This window comes from Pelophylax lessonae (genome assembly GCF_965119305.1).
Source record: "Pelophylax lessonae genome assembly, chromosome: 10".
Lineage (NCBI taxonomy): Eukaryota > Metazoa > Chordata > Amphibia > Anura > Ranidae > Pelophylax > Pelophylax lessonae.
Window position 1 is genome coordinate 79,177,539 of NC_138777.1, and position 19,095 is coordinate 79,196,633.

The 19,095-nt window shown below is 49.1% G+C and overlaps 1 protein-coding gene across 1 annotated transcript in view; it reads left to right on the forward strand.

Moving 5' to 3' along the window:
* Positions 1-10,271: 10,271 nt before the first annotated feature.
* Positions 10,272-19,095, forward strand: part of MOB2 (MOB kinase activator 2) — a 121,097-nt gene continuing 112,273 nt past the window's right edge. The window contains exon 1 of the mRNA XM_082270251.1: positions 10,272-10,414. Coding sequence (XP_082126377.1) covers positions 10,398-10,414 — 17 coding nt within the window. The 5' untranslated portion in view covers positions 10,272-10,397. The remainder of the gene's footprint in view (positions 10,415-19,095) is intronic.

Below are 19,095 nucleotides of genomic sequence, written 5' to 3' on the forward strand. Positions count from 1 at the left end.
CAGCCCATGTGAGCTGCGACCCTGGGTGTGAGAACTGAGAGAAGATCCAGGACTGTGGATTATGGAACTACTGACACTGCGGCACTGCAGAATCACTGACTACTTCCCCTCCAGCCTTGCACTGGCTTGAGGTAGTTTACTGTAAGTTCCTGTATGGCTGCAACTCTCAACTGACACTCTGTACAATTCAGGGCCCAAACTGCAGGTGCCCCCTTTAACCTTGAACTCTTCGGGGTTCACTGATTCTGTACCCCCTCAGTAACTTCAGGGTCCTCAACCTAGGTACCCCCTTTCTTCAGCCAGCTGGCACTGGATCCTAGAACCTCTTCGGGATTGGTCCCCTCTGACTCTAGGCAGACCCCCAGGGGCAATCCTCAGTACTCACGACCTGTGTAGGCTTTCCTGGGACTGGACCCCTCTCGCTCTCCGCAGGCTCTCGGCACACCGGATCCCCTCAGCTCAACTCAGCACTCTCTGGCGACACCCCGAGACATCCACTTCCTCAGACAGGAGGAGAGACAGCCGTTCTCTCCCTCCTGGGACTTTGCTCCCGCCAAAGACACTGTGTCACGCACTTCCCCCAAATTTATATCCACTCCCAGAATCCTTTGCAGCAAATTCTGCCTCCTGGGGTAGTTACAAGCTTGAATGTGTCCCCTGATTGGGCTTCCTCCACTACCCTATGAGAAGCCTCTCACAGGAGTCAGTGGGGAGACTTCCCCTTCAGCAAACACATCTGGAACCCATGACACCCTAACTAACAGAAATCATAGCCCTGCTGTTAGGCAGACAAGGCCCACTATACATTTACCTAGCACCTACCTGTAGGGTGCAACACCAGTAAGATCACATAGAATACACAGTGGTAAATAAAACTCTTATGGGACTGTCCCTGTTCCAGCACCCAGTATGTTCAGCGTGTAATAAGTAACCTGCTGCCACTGCTCCAACCTTTCGGAAAGGCTGTGTTCATTCCACGGGAGGAAAGCCCAAAACTGGAGGTGACTTATGGCAGCACAGGTCCCAATCCCCACCATAACGTGTTTTTCCCAATAGCCTGGGCGTTCTCAAGAAGCTCCAGTAGTATAAACAGGGCTTTTTTTCAACTGGAACTTGGTGGAACTGAGTTCCACCATTTCTGGCTCAAGTCCTCTGCTCCCTGCTCATCACTATCACTTGTAAACACAGAAGTCCAACTTCAGTGTTTACAAGTGACAGCTTGTCTCCCAACAGCTCCCCCAGATCTGATCTCCTGAGTGGCTCCCACTGAGTACAGGATGGGGACAGGGGAGATGCAGGTGCCCGGGGTGCAGTGTAGATGCCGACACCCTCGCTGGATGATGTCTTAGAGTGTGAGAGAAGCGGATACAAATACAATGTGCGGGGAGGTACTACTACTAGAGCCGACTGGGTGCTTCAGCTTAATACAGTAACAAAAGTAAGACATGTGGAAGATAGTGGAGCTTTTAAAGAGGTGGGGAGAAGATGGGGCAGTGGAGAGGGGTAGCATGTAGAGGTCAGAGCTTAAGAGGGGTAAAAATGAGATGTGGATGGAAATGCAGAGGTAAGCAGCTGTAGAAGAAGGCTAATCTCTGTATTCTGTGTGTAGCGCACTCTCAAACTCTGCACTCTGTGTGCAACCCCCCCAAACTCTGCACTCTGTATGTAATACACTCCTTGTATGCAATGCCCCTTTAAGACCCTCCCACTGATAGTTAAATTTGACCACACCCACTATTTGATGGGAAAGGGGGTTTCGGGGGTTCGTGATTGAGTTCCTGTACCTATTTTCTGAGAAAAAAGTCCTGAGTAGTAACTTGGCAGTTTCTGCTTTCCTGAGTCCCCATGTAACATAGTTTTATTACTTACCAGTTAATCTGTTATTTTCCTATTTCCTTTACCAGCAGTGCTGTCGCTCTGTGGACAGCCTAGTCTTACATGGGCAAGTTTGAAATGCTTTGAAAATCATTCTCAATTTATTGACAGGTGCATCTGATCTGCAGTTGACATCAGTCTGACCTTTTTCAGCAGGGTTTACATTCCTAATGACATGTATGGTAATGCAAAACCCACCTTAGATAAACCTCAAGTGACAGGTAAACAAGCTAACCACTTGCCTACCGCCAGCAGTACATTTACTGTGGCAGGTCAGCTCTGTCCCGTGAAAAGACGTAACTGTACATCGCTTCGCAGGACCGCGAGTGGGGGAGCACACCCGCGCCCATTCGCCACGAGGGAAGCTGAGCTGCGGGTCCGGTGGCCACCCGCGATCGCTCCCCGTGGAGACAGAATGGCAGTGTGTCGTTGTAAACACGGCAGACCGCTGTTCTGTCAGCAATGAACACAGGGATCCTGTGTTCCTCCTATTTTGGAATACTGTGTTCATTCCATAAGTCCATCCTCCACACAGTTAGAAAGTACCCCCTAGGGACACATTTAACCCTTTGATCTCCCCTGGTGTTAGCCCCTTCCCTGCCAGCGTCATTAGTACATTAACAGTGCATATTTTTAGCACTGATTACCGTAGTAATGTCACTGGACCCCCCCAAAAGTGTAAAAAAATGTCAGTTAGGTGTCCGATCTGTCCACCGCAATGTCGCAGTCCCGTTAAAAATCGCTGATCGCCGCCATTACTAGTAAAAAAATAAATAAATAAAAATGACATAGATCTTTCCCCTAGTTTGTAGACGCGATAACTTTTGCGCAAACCAATCAATCTTATTGGGATTTTTTTACCAAAAATATGTAGCAGAATACAAATTGGCCTAAAATGATGTAAAAAAATGAGATTTTTAAGTTTTTTTTTTTTATTGGAAATGTTATATAGCAGAAAGTGAAAAATATAGTTTTTTTTTGGAATTGTCGCTCTTTTTGTGTTTATAGCGCAAAAAAAATTAAAAGAACGCAGAGGTGATCGAATACCACCAAAAGAAATCTCTATTTGTGGGAAAAAAAGGAATTAAAATTTTATTAGGGTGCAATTGTCAGTTAAAGTAACGCAGTGCCGAATCGCAAAAAATGGCCTGGTCATTAACAGGAAATTTGAGACATTTTATCAGGGCTTGTTTACATGAGCTTCTCCCTCTGAAGAGAGATGCATAATGGGGTGCTTTTCAGAGGTGACTGATAGCCATTAACCTCCCTGGCGGTATCCCCGAGCGTGACTCGGGGTGGATTTTTTAGACTAGGATCGGTATCCCCGAGTCACGCTCGGGGTAGATGTGCAGAGCGCGCAGCGGTGTCTCTTACCTTCTCCTGGCGATCCAGCGATGATCTCTCATTGCTGTGACCGCCAGCCGAGATCCCCGCCGCTCGTCCGTCGGTCTGATGACTTCCTAGTTCCTTGTTAACTTGGATAGCCCCCGCTCTCTGTCTGTAACTTTCCTGCCTCCAGCTGTTGGCTCTGTGAGACTGGCAGTGGTGATGGCTGTGGGCAGAACGACTCTATAGGGTGGGACCGCAGGGGTCCGGATGAGACATTAACTGGGTCCGGATCTGGATCCCGGTCTGCCATTTAGTGATGCCTGTCCTAGACGATTTGAGCAGAAGTTTGGCCCCACTCTCTCCCTGCTCACAACCTTCTTGGAGACGTCCCGGGAGGATGCTTGACCATTCACAGAGTGCAGCTCGCACATGTGCAGTGGGAAGCCGGCTGTGAAGCTGCAAGGAGTTACAGCCAGCTTCCCACAGTTAAAATTCCAGCATTAGGAACCTGAAAACTGGTGAAGAACTGGTCCGGGTAAGGACGGCACTGGATCCCTAGACAGATTATTAAAAGGCAGCAGCTACAGTTTTTGTTGCTTCAAACTTTAATTTTTGGAAGGCTCAGTATGTCACACAAAAATACGCATATGTATACGCATATCAATGTGTTTTTTTTCCTGAATTATTATTTCTATTATTGTGTGACCAAACCCATAGTGTGTCAGGGGGGCATTTAATATGAATAGACAGCAATGTACAAACACATGTAACATGTGTTAGGCCACTTGCGCACTCGGCATTAAGCCTGTGCATTCAGTTTCAGAGTTTCCATGTGCCCAAATAGGACAGGTCTAGCATCTAGTTCAGCTGCCTGCAGCCTTTCAAAGTCTATGATAGGCTAAACGCTGTACTGAGTAGTACCCATCTTTAGTACTGTATGCGCTCAGCGACGTATACCTGAATTACAGATGATCTTTATTTGAGACATATGTCCCTGAGCGCATAGGGCCCAAATCACAAATACCACTCAGTATGCATTCAGTCCCATCCAGCTGCAGTGTATTTTAACCAGCCATGCACTTTGACAGGCTGCAGGCAGCGGCACCTGTTCCTCCTGGGTGCATTAAATGCCAGTATAGCCTCCTTGTCCCAAACAGGGACTACTATGTCAATTTTGTTTTTGGCCAGACTGTAAGGCCCCTTTCACATATGCTGTCCGTTTTTCATCCATCCGTTGACGGATGAAAAACGGACATCAATGTATCTCTATGTAAAAACGGATGACAACGGATGATCATCAGTTAACATCCGTTTTCATCCGCTTACGTCAATATCCGTTTTTTTGAACGGATGAATGCCCTATTTTTCATCCGTCAAAAAAACGGATCGGACGAAAAGCGGAGGACAACGGATGAAAAACGGATGGCAACGGATGAAAACAGATAACAACTGATGAAAAACGGATAACAACTGACGAAAAACGTATGACAACTGACAAAAAACAGATGGAAAACTGATACATTTTGACGTGACTGGACTGATGAACTGAACAGAACGTATGTGTGAAAGGGGCCTAATTAGTTCAGACTGATTGCATAGTTTTCACCTGGTTTCTCCCAAAACTTAAGCTGTCTTGTGATTTCTCACTGTTGTCAGCCAATATCACTGGTACCACTGGTCATAGTATGAAATTTCACCAACAAAACAAAGTTATAAATATTTATATTTTCTTTAGCCATTCCAGTAGGTTTATGCCACTGGTGCATGCTGTGGGAGGATATAAATATTTGGAACAGGCCACGTGCTCTCTCTCTTCACCTGGGCTGAGGTCTAGGGAGGTGCTGCTGGATGAAGCTCTGCTGTTAGGCCCAATAGCCTGTTTTGGAGCATATCATATGCTGAAGTGGTCCTAAAGCTGTCCTGTCTGGTTTGTAGGAAGCTGTGCCAAGGAGGAGACCCAAGGGGGGCCTTTGCTGGAAAGAGCCAGAAAGAAGGCGGGTCTCCCTGAAGGGCTTGGTGACTCACTTGGAGGAAACACTGACATTTTGGAACATGCTTGCAGTGTTGATCAGTTGGCGTAAAGCAGAAGTACAGCCAAAGCTCATTTGGCTGTACTTCTCCTGTGGATCACAGGAGTGCAGTGCGTTCTGCACTCCTGTGACCCGTTTTCAGCACAGAGTGGGCTGAAGCCTGCTGTCAGCTGATGTCACAGAGCCAGTCCAGGCTGGGGCAAGATCGCAACAATGAAGTCGGGATCTGCCCACATGCCTGGACCCACAACTAGCTCAGCCTCACAGCAAGCTACTAAGAGCCTGAGCCTGCCACTCCCGCCCCCTCCACAGCCCAGTGCGCAGACAGCAGTGACTGACAGTCGCCAGCTCTCTGCTCAGGGAGCCCTGAGAACCAAGCGTTCAGCAGGGTTTTAGCGCTCGGTTCTCAGTCTTAGTCGTGTGATGACTGTGGGTGCTCAAGCGAGGATCAAGAAAAGAGGACACGGGACAGCTCGGGGTTTAGGGGGAGAGGACACGGAACAGCTCAGGGTTCAAGAGAAGAGGACAAGGGACAGCTCGGGGTTCAGGGGGAGAGGACATGGGACAGCTCAGGGTTCAGGAGGAGAGGACACGGGACAGATCGGGGTTCAGGGGGAGAGGACACAGGACAGCTCGGGGTTCAGGGGGAGAGGACACAGGACAGCTCAGGGTTCAGGGGTAGAGGACACAGGAGAGCTCAGGGTTCAGGGGGAGAGGACACAGGAGGGCTCGGGGTTCAGGGGGAGAGGACACAGGAGAGCTCGGGGTTCAGGGTTAGAAGACACAGGAGAGCTCAGGGTTCAGGGGGAGAGGACACAGGAGAGCTCAGGGTTCAGGGGGAGAGGACATGGGACAGCTCAGGTTGCAGGGGGAGAGGACACAGGAAAGCTCAGGGTTCAGGAGGAGAGGACACGGGACAGCTCGGGGGGCAGGGGAGAGAGGAAACGGGACACCTCAGGGTTCAGGGGGGAGAGGACACGGGAGAGCTCAGGGTTCAGGGGTTAGGACAGAGGAGAGCTCAGGGTTCAGGAGGAGAGGACACGGGAAACCTCAATATTCAGGGGGAGAGGACACGGGCAGCTTGGGGTTCAGGGGGAGAGAACATGGGACAGCTCAGGGTTCAGGGGGAGAGGACACGGGAGAGCTTGGGGTTCAGGGGGAGAGGACACAGGAGAGCTCCGGTTTCAGGGTGAGAACACAGGAAAGCTCAGGGTTCAGAGGACACAGGAGAGCTCAGGGTTCAGAGGACACAGGAGAGCTCAGGGGTTCAGGGGGAGAGGACACAGGAGAGCTCAGGGGTTCAGGGGGAGAGGACACAGGAGAGCTCAGGGGGAGAGGACACAGGAGAACTCAGGGGGAGAAGACACAGGAGAGATCAGGGGGAAAGGTCACGGGAGAGCTCAGGGTTCAGGGGGAGAGGACACAGGAGAGCCCAGGGGGAGAGGACACAGGAGAGCTCAGGGGTTCAGGGGGGAGAGGACACAGGAGAGCTCGGGGGGAGAGGACACAGGAGAGCTCAGGGGGAGAGGACACAGGAGAGATCAGGGTTTAGGGGAGAGGACACAGGAGAGCTCAGGGGGAGAGGACACAGGAGAGCTCAGGGGGAGAGGACACAGGAGAGCTCAGGGTTCAGAGAACACAGGAGAGCTCAGGGTTCAGGGGGAGAGGACACAGGAGAGCTCAGGGTTCAGGGGGAGAGAACACAGGAGAGCTCAGGGGTTCAGGGGGAGAGGACACAGAGGAGCTCAGGGGGAGAGGACACAGGAGAGCTCAGGGGTTCAGGAGGAGAGGACACAGGAGAGCTCAGGGGTTCAGGGGGAAAGGACACAGGAGAGCTCAGGGGGAGAGGACACAGGAGAGCTCAGGGGGAAAGGTCACGGGAGAGCTCAGGGTTCAGGGGGAGAGGACACAGGAGAGCTCAGGGTTCAGAGGACACAGGAGAGCTCAGAGGTTCAGGGGGAGAGGACACAGGAGAGCTCAGGGGTTCAGGGGGAGAGGACACAGGAGAGCTCAGGGGGAGAGGACACAGCAGAGCTCAGGGTTCAGGGGGAGAGGACACAGGAGAGCTCAGGGGGAGAGGACACAGGAGAGCTCAGGGGTTCAGGGGGAAAGGACACAGGAGAGCTCAGGGGTTCAGGGGGAAAGGACACAGGAGAGCTCAGGGGGAGAGGACACAGGAAAGCTCAGGGGGAAAGGTCACGGGAGAGCTCAGGGTTCAGGGGGAGAGGACACAGGAGAGCTCAGGGGGAGAGGACACAGGAGAGCTCAGGGTTCAGGGGGAGAGGACACAGGAGAGCTCAGGGGTTCAGGGGGAAAGGACACAGGAGAGCTCAGGGGTTCAGGGGGAAAGGACACAGGAGAGCTCGGGGTTCAGAGGACACAGGAGAGCTCAGGGTTCAGGGGGAGAGGACACAGGAGAGCTCAGGGGTTCAGGGGGAAAGGACACAGGAGAGCTCAGGGGGAGAGGACACAGGAAAGCTCAGGGGGAAAGGTCACGGGAGAGCTCAGGGGGAAAGGTCACGGGAGAGCTCAGGGTTCAGGGGGAGAGGACACAGGAGAGCTCAGGGTTCAGAGGACACAGGAGAGCTCAGAGGTTCAGGGGGAGAGGACACAGGAGAGCTCAGGTGTTCAGGGGGAGAGGACACAGGAGAGCTCAGGGGGAGAGGACACAGCAGAGCTCAGGGTTCAGGGGGAGAGGACACAGGAGAGCTCAGGGGGAGAGGACACAGGAGAGCTCAGGGATTCAGGGGGAAAGGACACAGGAGAGCTCAGGGGGAGAGGACACAGGAAAGCTCAGGGGGAAAGGTCACGGGAGAGCTCAGGGTTCAGGGGGAGAGGACACAGGAGAGCTCAGGGGTTCAGGGGGAAAGGACACAGGAGAGCTCAGGGGTTCAGGGGGAAAGGACACAGGAGAGCTCAGGGGGAGAGGACACAGGAGAGCTCAGGGGGAAAGGTCACGGGAGAGCTCAGGGTTCAGGGGGAGAGGACACAGGAGAGCTCAGGGTTCAGAGGACACAGGAGAGCTCAGGGTTCAGGGGGAGAGGACACAGGAGAGCTCAGGGGTTCAGGGGGAAAGGACACAGGAGAGCTCAGGGGGAGAGGACACAGGAGAGCTCAGGGGGAAAGGTCACGGGAGAGCTCAGGGGGAAAGGTCACGGGAGAGCTCAGGGTTCAGGGGGAGAGAACACAGGAGAGCTCAGGGTTCAGAGGACACAGGAGAGCTCAGAGGTTCAGGGGGAGAGGACACAGGAGAGCTCAGGGGTTCAGGGGGAGAGGACACAGGAGAGCTCAGGGGGAGAGGACACAGCAGAGCTCAGGGTTCAGGGGGAGAGGACACAGGAGAGCTCAGGGGGAGAGGACACAGGAGAGCTCAGGGGTTCAGGGGGAGAGGACACAGGAGAGCTCAGGGGGAGAGGACACAGGAAAGCTCAGGGGGAAAGGTCACGGGAGAGCTCAGGGTTCAGGGGGAGAGGACACAGGAGAGCTCAGGGGGAGAGGACACAGGAGAGCTCAGGTTTCAGGGGGAGAGGACACAGGAGAGCTCAGGGGTTCAGGGGGAAAGGACACAGGAGAGCTCAGGGGTTCAGGGGGAAAGGACACAGGAGAGCTCAGGGGGAGAGGACACAGGAGAGCTCAGGGGGAGAGGACACAGGAGAGCTCAGGGGGAAAGGTCACGGGAGAGCTCAGGGTTCAGAGGGAGAGGACACAGGAGACCTCAGGGCTCAGAGGACACAGGAGAGCTCAGGGGGAGAGGACACAGGATAGCTCAGGGGGAGAGGACACAGGAGAGCTCAGGGGGAGAGGACACAGGAGAGCTCAGGGATAGAGGACACAGGGGTTTCAGGGATAGAGGACACAGGGGTTTCAGGGATAGAGGACACAGGAGAGCTCAGGGTTCAGGGGGAGAGGACACAGGAGGGTTCAGGGATAGAGGACACAGGAGGGTTCAGGGATGGAGGACACAGGAGGGTTCAGGGATGGAGGACACAGGAGGGTTCAGGGATGGAGGACACAGGAGGGTTCAGGGATGGAGGACACAGGAGGGTTCAGGGATGGAGGACACAGGAGGGTTCAGGGATAGAGGACACAGGAGAGCTCAGGAGTATAGGGAAAGGTCACGGGAGAGGGAGAGGGGGCTCAGGGGGAAAGGTCACGGGAGAGCTCAGGGTTCAGAGGGAGAGGACACAGGAGACCTCAGGGCTCAGAGGACACAGGAGAGCTCAGGGGGAGAGGACACAGGATAGCTCAGGGGGAGAGGACACAGGAGAGCTCAGGGGGAGAGGACACAGGAGAGCTCAGGGATAGAGGACACAGGGGTTTCAGGGATAGAGGACACAGGGGTTTCAGGGATAGAGGACACAGGAGAGCTCAGGGTTCAGGGGGAGAGGACACAGGAGGGTTCAGGGATAGAGGACACAGGAGGGTTCAGGGATGGAGGACACAGGAGGGTTCAGGGATGGAGGACACAGGAGGGTTCAGGGATGGAGGACACAGGAGGGTTCAGGGATGGAGGACACAGGAGGGTTCAGGGATGGAGGACACAGGAGGGTTCAGGGATGGAGGACACAGGAGGGTTCAGGGATAGAGGACACAGGAGAGCTCAGGAGTATAGGACACAGGGGGGTTCATGGATAGAGGACACAGGAGAGTTCAGGGATAGAGGACACAGGGGGGTTCATGGATAGAGGACACAGGAGAGTTCAGGGATAGAGGACACAGGAGGGTTCAGGGATAGAGGACACAGGAGGGTTCAGGGATAGAGGACACAGGAGGGTTCAGGGATAGAGGACACAGGAGAGTTCATGGATAGAGGACACAGGAGGGTTCAGGGATAGAGGACACAGGAGAGCTCAGGAGTATAGGACACAGGGGGGTTCATGGATAGAGGACACGGGCCAGCTCAGGTTCTAGGCCGATCAGCACCTATAAGCTGACAGCTCCCGATGACAGTGCACATTACAGCCTGCAGGGCTGTCCCCGGCCACCCCCACAATGCACTGCGCACCCTCCTCCTCCCATGCTGCTCTCCGCCGGGTGACGTCGGACCCGGAAGTGTGCGTGCTGCGGGCGGTGCTGTGTTTACTTCCGCCGGAGCCGGAGCCGGAGCTGGAGCCGGGGAGCGGGAGACCCCGAGGATGAGCTGAGCCGGAGGGGGCGGCAGACATGGAGTGGCTTATGGGGTAAGCCGGAGGGGAGAGGTGACAGGACATGAAGGGTGACAGCAGGCTGATGAGGTGGTACAGTGCAGGACAAGATGAAGGGCAAGGGGCACAGGGGTGAGGGGGCCTCCATAGGGCAGTATGGGAGAGCTGATGTGGGAGGACAGGAGGTGACATGTGGGCTGTATGAATGAAGCACAATGACAAGGAGGAGAGAGGATAGACAGGGAGCAGAGGGGGCTGACACAGGACATGGGGTGACACACAGGGGGCAATGGGAAATAAGACTTGTAGGGGTCACAGGGAGAGATAATGAGGGGTCCAGGAATGACAGGGAGGGGGATCAGGTGGGGGCAGGGCTGTCATCAGGGACAGGAGAAGATCTGAGGACTGTATGGGTGAACCACAATAAGGAGAGGATAGACAGGGAGCAGAGGGATTCTGACACAGGAGAACACACAGGGGCAATGGGGACTATGACCTGATATAGGGACAACATTAGTTAGAGGGACAGATTATCGGGGTGTAGTGACAAGTGGAGTGATGGAGGTAGGACTTTCCTCGGGAACAGGGGGTGATATGTGGACTGTATAATGCACACCGATGACAGGTGTTACAGTGAAGACGGGGGCAGATATGTTGCCAGGAAGGGGTTGAATTGGCAGTGATAAAGAGGGGAGAGGTTATGTAGCGTAGGGACCAGAGGGATCTGACACACTGGATGTCATAACACACAGGACTATCTGATTTGCAGTGATTGATATGAAAGGTGATCGGGACTTTGGGGGGGGGGTGCAGTAGTAGTAGCAGGTGTGTGTTATGAGATGGTGGCAAGGGCTAGCCTGAAGTGTGGGCTACACTTGGTGTCCGGGGATTATAACAGATGACAGTGGGTGCAGATGTCAGTGACACAGGTGAGAGTATAGGTGCCTGTGACCAACAATACCTAAAGGGTGACAGCTGGCTAATGAGCAGGTGCTGGCTAGAACCATGAAGGACAAGATGATAGGTGTGAGGCAGATTTGACTGTCATAGATCAGGGTGGAGCTCTGATTTGGAAGGATGGGGCTGTCATCAGGACCAGGTGGTGACATGTGGGACATATGGATTAGTGACAATGACAAAGAGGGGAACGGCTGCATAAGAAACCGAATGATATCATGGGGAGAGAATATATATTATAACACACAGCACAGTGAGAAATACAACTGGTAGTGATTACAAGGGTCCAGCAGTAAAAGGTATGGGGGTCCTGGTAGAAATGGTGAAAGGTGGTCAGCCTGGTTTATCTGGGGTTTTACAGGGAATCCTGGGGCAGAGGTCATTTGATACATAGGAGCTAGCATGCAAATGTAGAGGTGAGCTGTCAGTGTCATGGCTTATATGAAGGATAAGAATGAGTTATGTGGGGTCCATAGTAGACTGGTGACAGGTGGCGGATGGTCTAATATGGATGGCAGCAGGAGGGGATATGGACTGATATAAAGGGTCCTGTAAACACAGGGAATTCTGAATTACCCTCTGCATACTGCTATATATACCTTTACTTATCTTTAGCAAACTTTTGCATAAAAGTGGTGATTTTTAGGTTGCATACATTGAAATACATGTTGAAGATTTCGAACTGTGTCAAAGTAATTGCTCTCTTGCCAGACTTTACAATACTGTGCAAAATGCAGAATGCTTCTTGCTTATATCTTATAAATTCCAAATGCTTCTTGCTTGCATGGAAATATAGTGCTAATATGGGGCAGGTACAGACCGTCAGAGGAGAGCTACAGACTCAGGTCTGGCCACCTGCACTATGCAAAGGAAAAGGAAAAATGTCTGTTTTTGGAAAAAAAAAATTGTCTGAATCCAACAAATCCAAACCGTGAGTATGTATGTGTGTATATATATATATATATATATATATATATATATAATATATATATATATATATATATATATATAATATGTGTGTGTGTGTGTGTATATATATATATATATAATATATACACACACACACAGTAGTATATAAGACATGAGGTGCTAAACATGTGCCCACATCCCTTTAGCACTTCTTGTGTCATATGTATATAAGCTGTATGGATTTGAGCACAGTCAACCATTTTAAGAGGATTTCTGTTGTGGCTACAGAACAGGAAATCCAGGAAAATCTCTCCAGCAGGATTCAAGTGACATAAAAAAAAAAAATCTTAATTACTGTTTAATCATGTATTATTATTATCCAAAATGGAAAAAAAAACATCTTTGACTTAGATATATTTTAAGCTTTTGGAGACTTGGTGACAACTCTATTGACAGGCTCCTAATTCTGTGGTAGTGTCATCAAGGCTGCACTCCTCTTGGCCTGATGCTTAAACCTTACTCACAGCCTATGTATGCATCCCAGATGCGAGCAGAACTGGGGTCCAGAGATGAGCTCGGGCGTGTTTGAGTTCGTATGTGCCCGATCCCGCCAGGAAGCCAACACTGCACTCCGCTAATCGCAGGCAGTGAGACATTTCCCAATCCGCAGCTGCACAGATTGGGAAATATCTCACTGCCTGTGATTGGTGGAGTGCAGTGTCAACTTCCTGGCAGGATTGGGCACATACAAATTCAAACACGTCCGAGCTCATCTCTACTGGGGGGTCACATTATTGATGAAAAAAAGTACAGTATCAAGACATTAAAAGTGGGACTCCAGCTTATGCCTAACTAGCCTTAAAACTGCCCCCCCCCCCCCAACACCCATGCTAACAAACCTGTGTAAGAAGGATGTATTTTCCTACCTATTTTAGGCCACTCAAGTCCAGTCACGTGATCTCCGCTATGTCCGCCTGCAGCAGCTGGAGAGGAGAGAGTCCCTGACTGCAGCAAATAAAGCCTTCAGTGGTGATGTTCCATAAACTTCAATGGCCCATCCAGTGTTGGCAGTCCCTCTTCTCCCCTGCAGCTGCACTGGCTGACACAGGGAAGTTGATCACATGACTGGACTGGAGCTGCCTGAAAATAGGTAAGTATATACACCTTTTTTTTACCTATGCTGGGTTAGCTAGCATAGGGGTTAAGAGGGGGGAAGGGACAGTTTTAAGGTAAGTTAGTATTAAGCTGGAATTCCGCTTTAATCTGCAGACCTTTAAGAAAAAAAAATAGTTTTTTAATTGTTAGTACCTCCTGAGTGTTAAATCATTTTTGCCTTCATATGTACTTTAAGGATACTACATGTATAACAAAAACACTTCTATGTATCTCACCTATTGGATATGTGTATTTGTGGGTAGTGCCCATATTCATCAGATAGCACTATAGCATGGCATGGATTGCTTCTATTTCATAAGTGGCATTCTACTCTCATGTTATTAGCAGTAGATTTGCAGTATTGTTTGAGCATTGTCCCAAGCAACCAATCTTACATGAGCTTTAATTAATCTGACCACAGTAAGCTGCTGGATTCTGATTCCCTGTAGCAAGGTATTAGAGTTTGTATAAGACCTGTAATGGAAAGGAGACCTGTAGTAGTTCCTAAAATTATGTAATAAACACAGGAGGAGGATAGTGCTACATGGCATGCTGGTATATGTGGGGAGCTGTGACCTTTCCTTCTGAGCTGTCATCTTATATATGTGCTGTCTCTTTATCTGCTCTATTTTTAGTGCCTGGTGACTGCCTAGTAAAGGAGTGAAACAGGTGGTATAGATGCCACTAAGCTGACCACACAACCCAACCCAGATATAACTGCAGGAAAGAACATCATAAAAAGGAAGTGTGTATTTTTTTCTAAGAAAAAGCACTTACTTTTTATAATGTCATAATGGCTCTAAAAGTCACACCTATGGGCAGGAGCTACTTATATCCATTTCTGTCATGCCAATATAATTAGAGTAGTAAGTTGGTTTTTAATTGGGGTTTAAGTCAGTTGATTGAGTAGGTTTATAATGGCACATTGGGTGGCACTATGGCATAGTATTAAAGTGTTACTAAACCCAGGAGCTTGCAATCACTAGATCTGGTCTCCCAGAGTACACGGAAATGCAATTATTTTAGTAAATATAAACCTCTAAATACCTTTTCTCATCAGCAGTATATAGCAGTTTTGTGACTTTTATCAGTTCCTGGTGAAGCTTGTAGGAGGAGCTGTCCTATGATGCTGCCATGCTCCTGGCCCTCTGTCTGGACATGTCTAGACAGTGCTGATTGGCCCTGTGCTGATCACATGCACTCTTCCAAGAAAAAAAAAAAACTCTCCAGCAATACACACCGAACTGAGCATGTGCAGCCTGACTCCAAAGGCTCTGTCTTATCCGGACATGTTTTGGAGTCAGTGGAAGAAGAGGAGGATTTGTGCATACAGGATCAAGCAGCCCTTTTACACAATGCAGAGGATTAACCCCTACAGTGAATATAGCAAGCATGCTTTACTGCATATACAGACTGATTTTACTGTTGTGGGTTTAGTAACACTTTAAAGTGGAACTTCACTCTCTTAGCCCCCGTTGACACTGGGGCGACTTGTCAGGCGACCTGGTCGCCGTAGGTCGCCTTCCACAGAGATGCTGCGGACCCGTTCTAATAGGAGCGACACAAGTCGCTCCGACTTAGAAAAAGGGTCCGGAGCTTCTTTGGGGCGACCCGGAGCGACCTGCATTGACTTCAATGTTATGAAGTCCGTGCCGGCCGCTCCGAGGTGGCGGTGCGAGATGCGCACCGCGACATATGAGGTCACCCCGGCAAGTAGCGTCGCCCCAGTGTGAACGGGGCCTTAATCAACATGAACTATTTTTATTATGCTGCTAGTATTAGTAAATAGATTGGAAAGTATATTATATTTACTTGCTTTAAACTTTTTTGTTACATTTCTTCAGTTACTTTCTGGTTTCCATGCCTAGGGAAATTATGTCATACATCTCAGGAGTCTTCAGGAGAGAAGGGAGGGTTCTCAGCTTAGCCTATGCCTTAGCTAAGGGCAGATGGATTCCAGGAAGTAAATGATACATGAATCATCTGCCCTTACTTAAGATGGCTATGACCAGAAATGCTACTGGGGGGTGTTTTTCAAAATGATTTCTCAGCAAAATAAAGCATGAAGACCTAGACGGATGGGGGAGATTGCTTTTAATAATACAAATGAATTAAATAGCATTTTTGTGTTGTGGTGCTCAGATGCAGTGCAGTTCTACTTTAAGTAGGGTTGCACCAATATTGGTATCGGTGCTGAAACAAAGCTTTTGCACAGGTACTTGTACTCGTACAAATGCTCTGATTGCCTGAAGCCAAAACCGATTTTCATGCGGTTTGGTGCATTTTCAGTCCATACAAAATGAATGGGCTCAAATTGCACTGCAAAGAATCACATGCTATTAGAACAGGAATGCTGTGCGATTCCTGTCTGAATCGCATGCGGTTTCTCACTCCGCTCCTGTGTAAACAGAGGCTTGTCATAGTGACTTCAGCCTGGGTTCACGCAGGAGCTGTGTGGAAAACCGCATTGGATAGAGACTGGAATCCCACCCCATTCTTGTTCAGATCATATGAGATTCTTTGCAGTGTGGTTTTAGCCCAATCCTTTTGTATGGGCTCAAATCGCACTGCACGAAAAAAAAAAAAAAAATAGACCTCAGTAATTGGTATCAGCGAGTACCTGATAAAAAGTGCATCCCTAGTATTAGGAAACTTTGTAGCACAGGGGTACTCAGGCTTCTTCCCACACTCCAGACATGCTGGTAGGTTAATTGGATGATGTCTATGAATTGACTATTGACATGTATTGCCACATTCTGCATTCCAGGCCCAAGCCAGCGACTGGGGATGTTCAGGAAAGACCTGGTAACCTAATGCGTAAAGAAAATAGTCAGGAAAATTCTATGCAAAAAGGCTTTTAAGCATATCCGACTTAGTGTTCAGAGAGCTGGCTCATAGAATCATTGGGTGTCAGGTTCAACTGAATAGATATATTCATACATGATAGTTCATTACTAATCAATATATAGAGTCTATTTTATTGGGGGTGGGGGGGGGGGCTAGTAGTGATGTTTTAGGGCTCATGAACACGCACGTATTTGCTGGTGTATATGCGTACAGCGGATCTTCACTGCACCTGAGCACCACCAACCAAGGCACTATTCCATAAATGTTTGATATTCAAAGCAAACACCCCCATCCATCTATGTTGCCATGCTTCATTCTGTTTAGAAATCAATTTGGAAACATCCCCCCCCCTAGCATTCATGGCCGATGCCATCTTGAGTAAGGTCAAGTGATTCATGTAGCATTTACTTCCATCTGTCCTTAGCTTAGGCAGGGGAGTGTGCTTAGCTGGCTGAGAGAACCCCTCCTCCTCTCCTCCCTTCCTGAAGACTCCTGGGATGGATGACATTATTTACCTAGGCAAGAAACCAGAAAGTAACTTAAGAAATGTAAAAAAAAAAAAGCTTAAATCAAGTAAATCTGATATGCTTTCCTACAGGATGGATAAAAATGAATGATTTAAAGAAAAAAAAATCTGTTTTGTTTTGTGTATTTTTATCAAATGTATTTTAATATGCTTTTGGAGTAAAAATCTAAAGATAGTTTTCTAGTTAAGATACATGCATAATTTATTCAGCATGAAATGGAGCTTAGTTATGTTGCATGAGGCTGTATATTCTGGAATATTTCCATTTTTGGTAAACTCATTCAATGAATCCAAGATCTGCCAGCTGAGATAACATGCACCGCATTGATGCATTCACACAATTTTACACGAACTGCGAGCAAGAATGAGTCCTTACATTCAAAGGGCACCAGTCTTTCAGATCCATCATGGCAGCGCCTGTTAGTGGTCATCCACTCACCTGCTGCTGCCACATCCCTCACCTTGCTGTGTCACTGCCGCATCACCAGCCGTCCCATTAAAATGAATAGGACTGACAGTGAGTCAGCAGTGGGTCAGAGGAGGAGCCGCTGTGGGACAGAGATGACCGGTGCTCTTTAAAAAATAGGATTTAAGTGAAGCCTTTCTACTAGTGATCTAAATTATTCTTTAAATTGTGATTTAAATCGACTTGATTTATATCAAATCCACCCTGCTTTCCTTTAAATTTAGTAATGCTAGCAGCATGAGGTTTATAAATAATCAATTTTTATTGGGGAAGTGAAGTTCCACTTTAAGTGCGCCTGTTATTGTGGTGACCATGAGCCCCAATTGTTTGTTTCATTCTGCCTGTAGGATTTCATTAATAAATATGTATTATGTTATGTAAGTGCTAGTTTTTGCTTTAAAGTGCTTGTAAACCCCCTTTTTCTTTTTAATAAGGCTTACCTATAGGTACTGTAAATATCTCCTAAACTTGCACCGTGTAGGAGATATTTACATTGCATGCACCAATAGCATCATCGGCACATGCGTTCTGAAGTAACGGCCGTCCACTGTTTCTTCAGAGCCCTGTGCTGTGACCGGCGCCAGTAATACAGCCGTAGTCCGCAGTCCCGGAAGGAAGACGGGCAAAGATGGATGCGGCCGGCAGCGGGGACAACGCGGGCTTCATTTGCAGGTAAGTGTCACATAATGTGCTAGTATGCGTTGCATACTAGCACATTATGCATTTACTTTGCAGGGGGAAAAAGGAAGAGTTTACTTCCTCTTTAACAAACAGACATGCATGGGATGGGCCCATACATATGTTCCTGGCGTTTACATTCGTATGCCCATAAACAGCATACCTTAATTAATTCCTTTGGGCAGAATCACGCAGAATCTGGGGCTCCCGGGCGTATTTTATGCTGTAGGCCTGCACATACATCCATGTTCATGAGGATTGAGTCATCCACCTTTTCCTTGTGTCAGGTTACAATGAGGGGAGTGTGATGGCTGGAACAGTTTGGTGGAACTGGGAAATCCGTTGGGAATATCTTGTAACGAGTCCTCGTGAAGCATACCGTTCTGTTTTGGCAACAGTCATCAAAAAGCTGAAATATCAATTTTGGGGTTGAGCTGACCTTCGAGCGGTGTCATTTATTTTTAGAAGAAGGATGTGTGTTCAGGACTGGACAGTTCCCAGGAACAAGGTGTACAATGCGGCTAACGTTTCTTTTATTCATATCTTTTTTTCCTAGTGCCTTTATGAGAAGCACACATTTCCCAACTCCCTAAATGTTCTCCTGCTCACTCATAGTCAATCCCAAACCCTGGACTTGGTGTGTATTGTACTAGGAAAGCGTCACACCAGGAAGGACTCTAATCTCCTAACACTCAGATTTATGCTGCATTTTGACGTGTTGTGATCCTCCCGGTGTGGCTGCGCTGCGATTTCCAGGCTATGCCATGTTTATTGCAGACTTCTATGGGCCTCCTATATGAAATGGGGTGTACTCCCCTCACTGATGGGGGTTATTAAAGATCTATTTGTGTAAGTGGATCCTGTTTGCTGTACCCCTTGTGGTCCCGGGGAGCTTTTGTGATGTGGGTTCCCTCTGGGATGGCCTTCTGAGCTGCAGGCTGCGGCTAAACAACCAGTTCTAGAAGCTTTTATCCATGCGGTTATTCTTTATTGTTGTATGGCTCTAACTTAGGGATCCTCAAACTACGGCCCTCCAGCTGTTGCAGAACTACACATCCCATGAGGCATTGGAAAACTCTGACATTCACAGACATGAATAGGCATGATGGGAATTGTAGTTCCTGAACAACTGGAGGGCCATAATTGAAGACCACTGCTTCGAACTGAATGAATGCACTA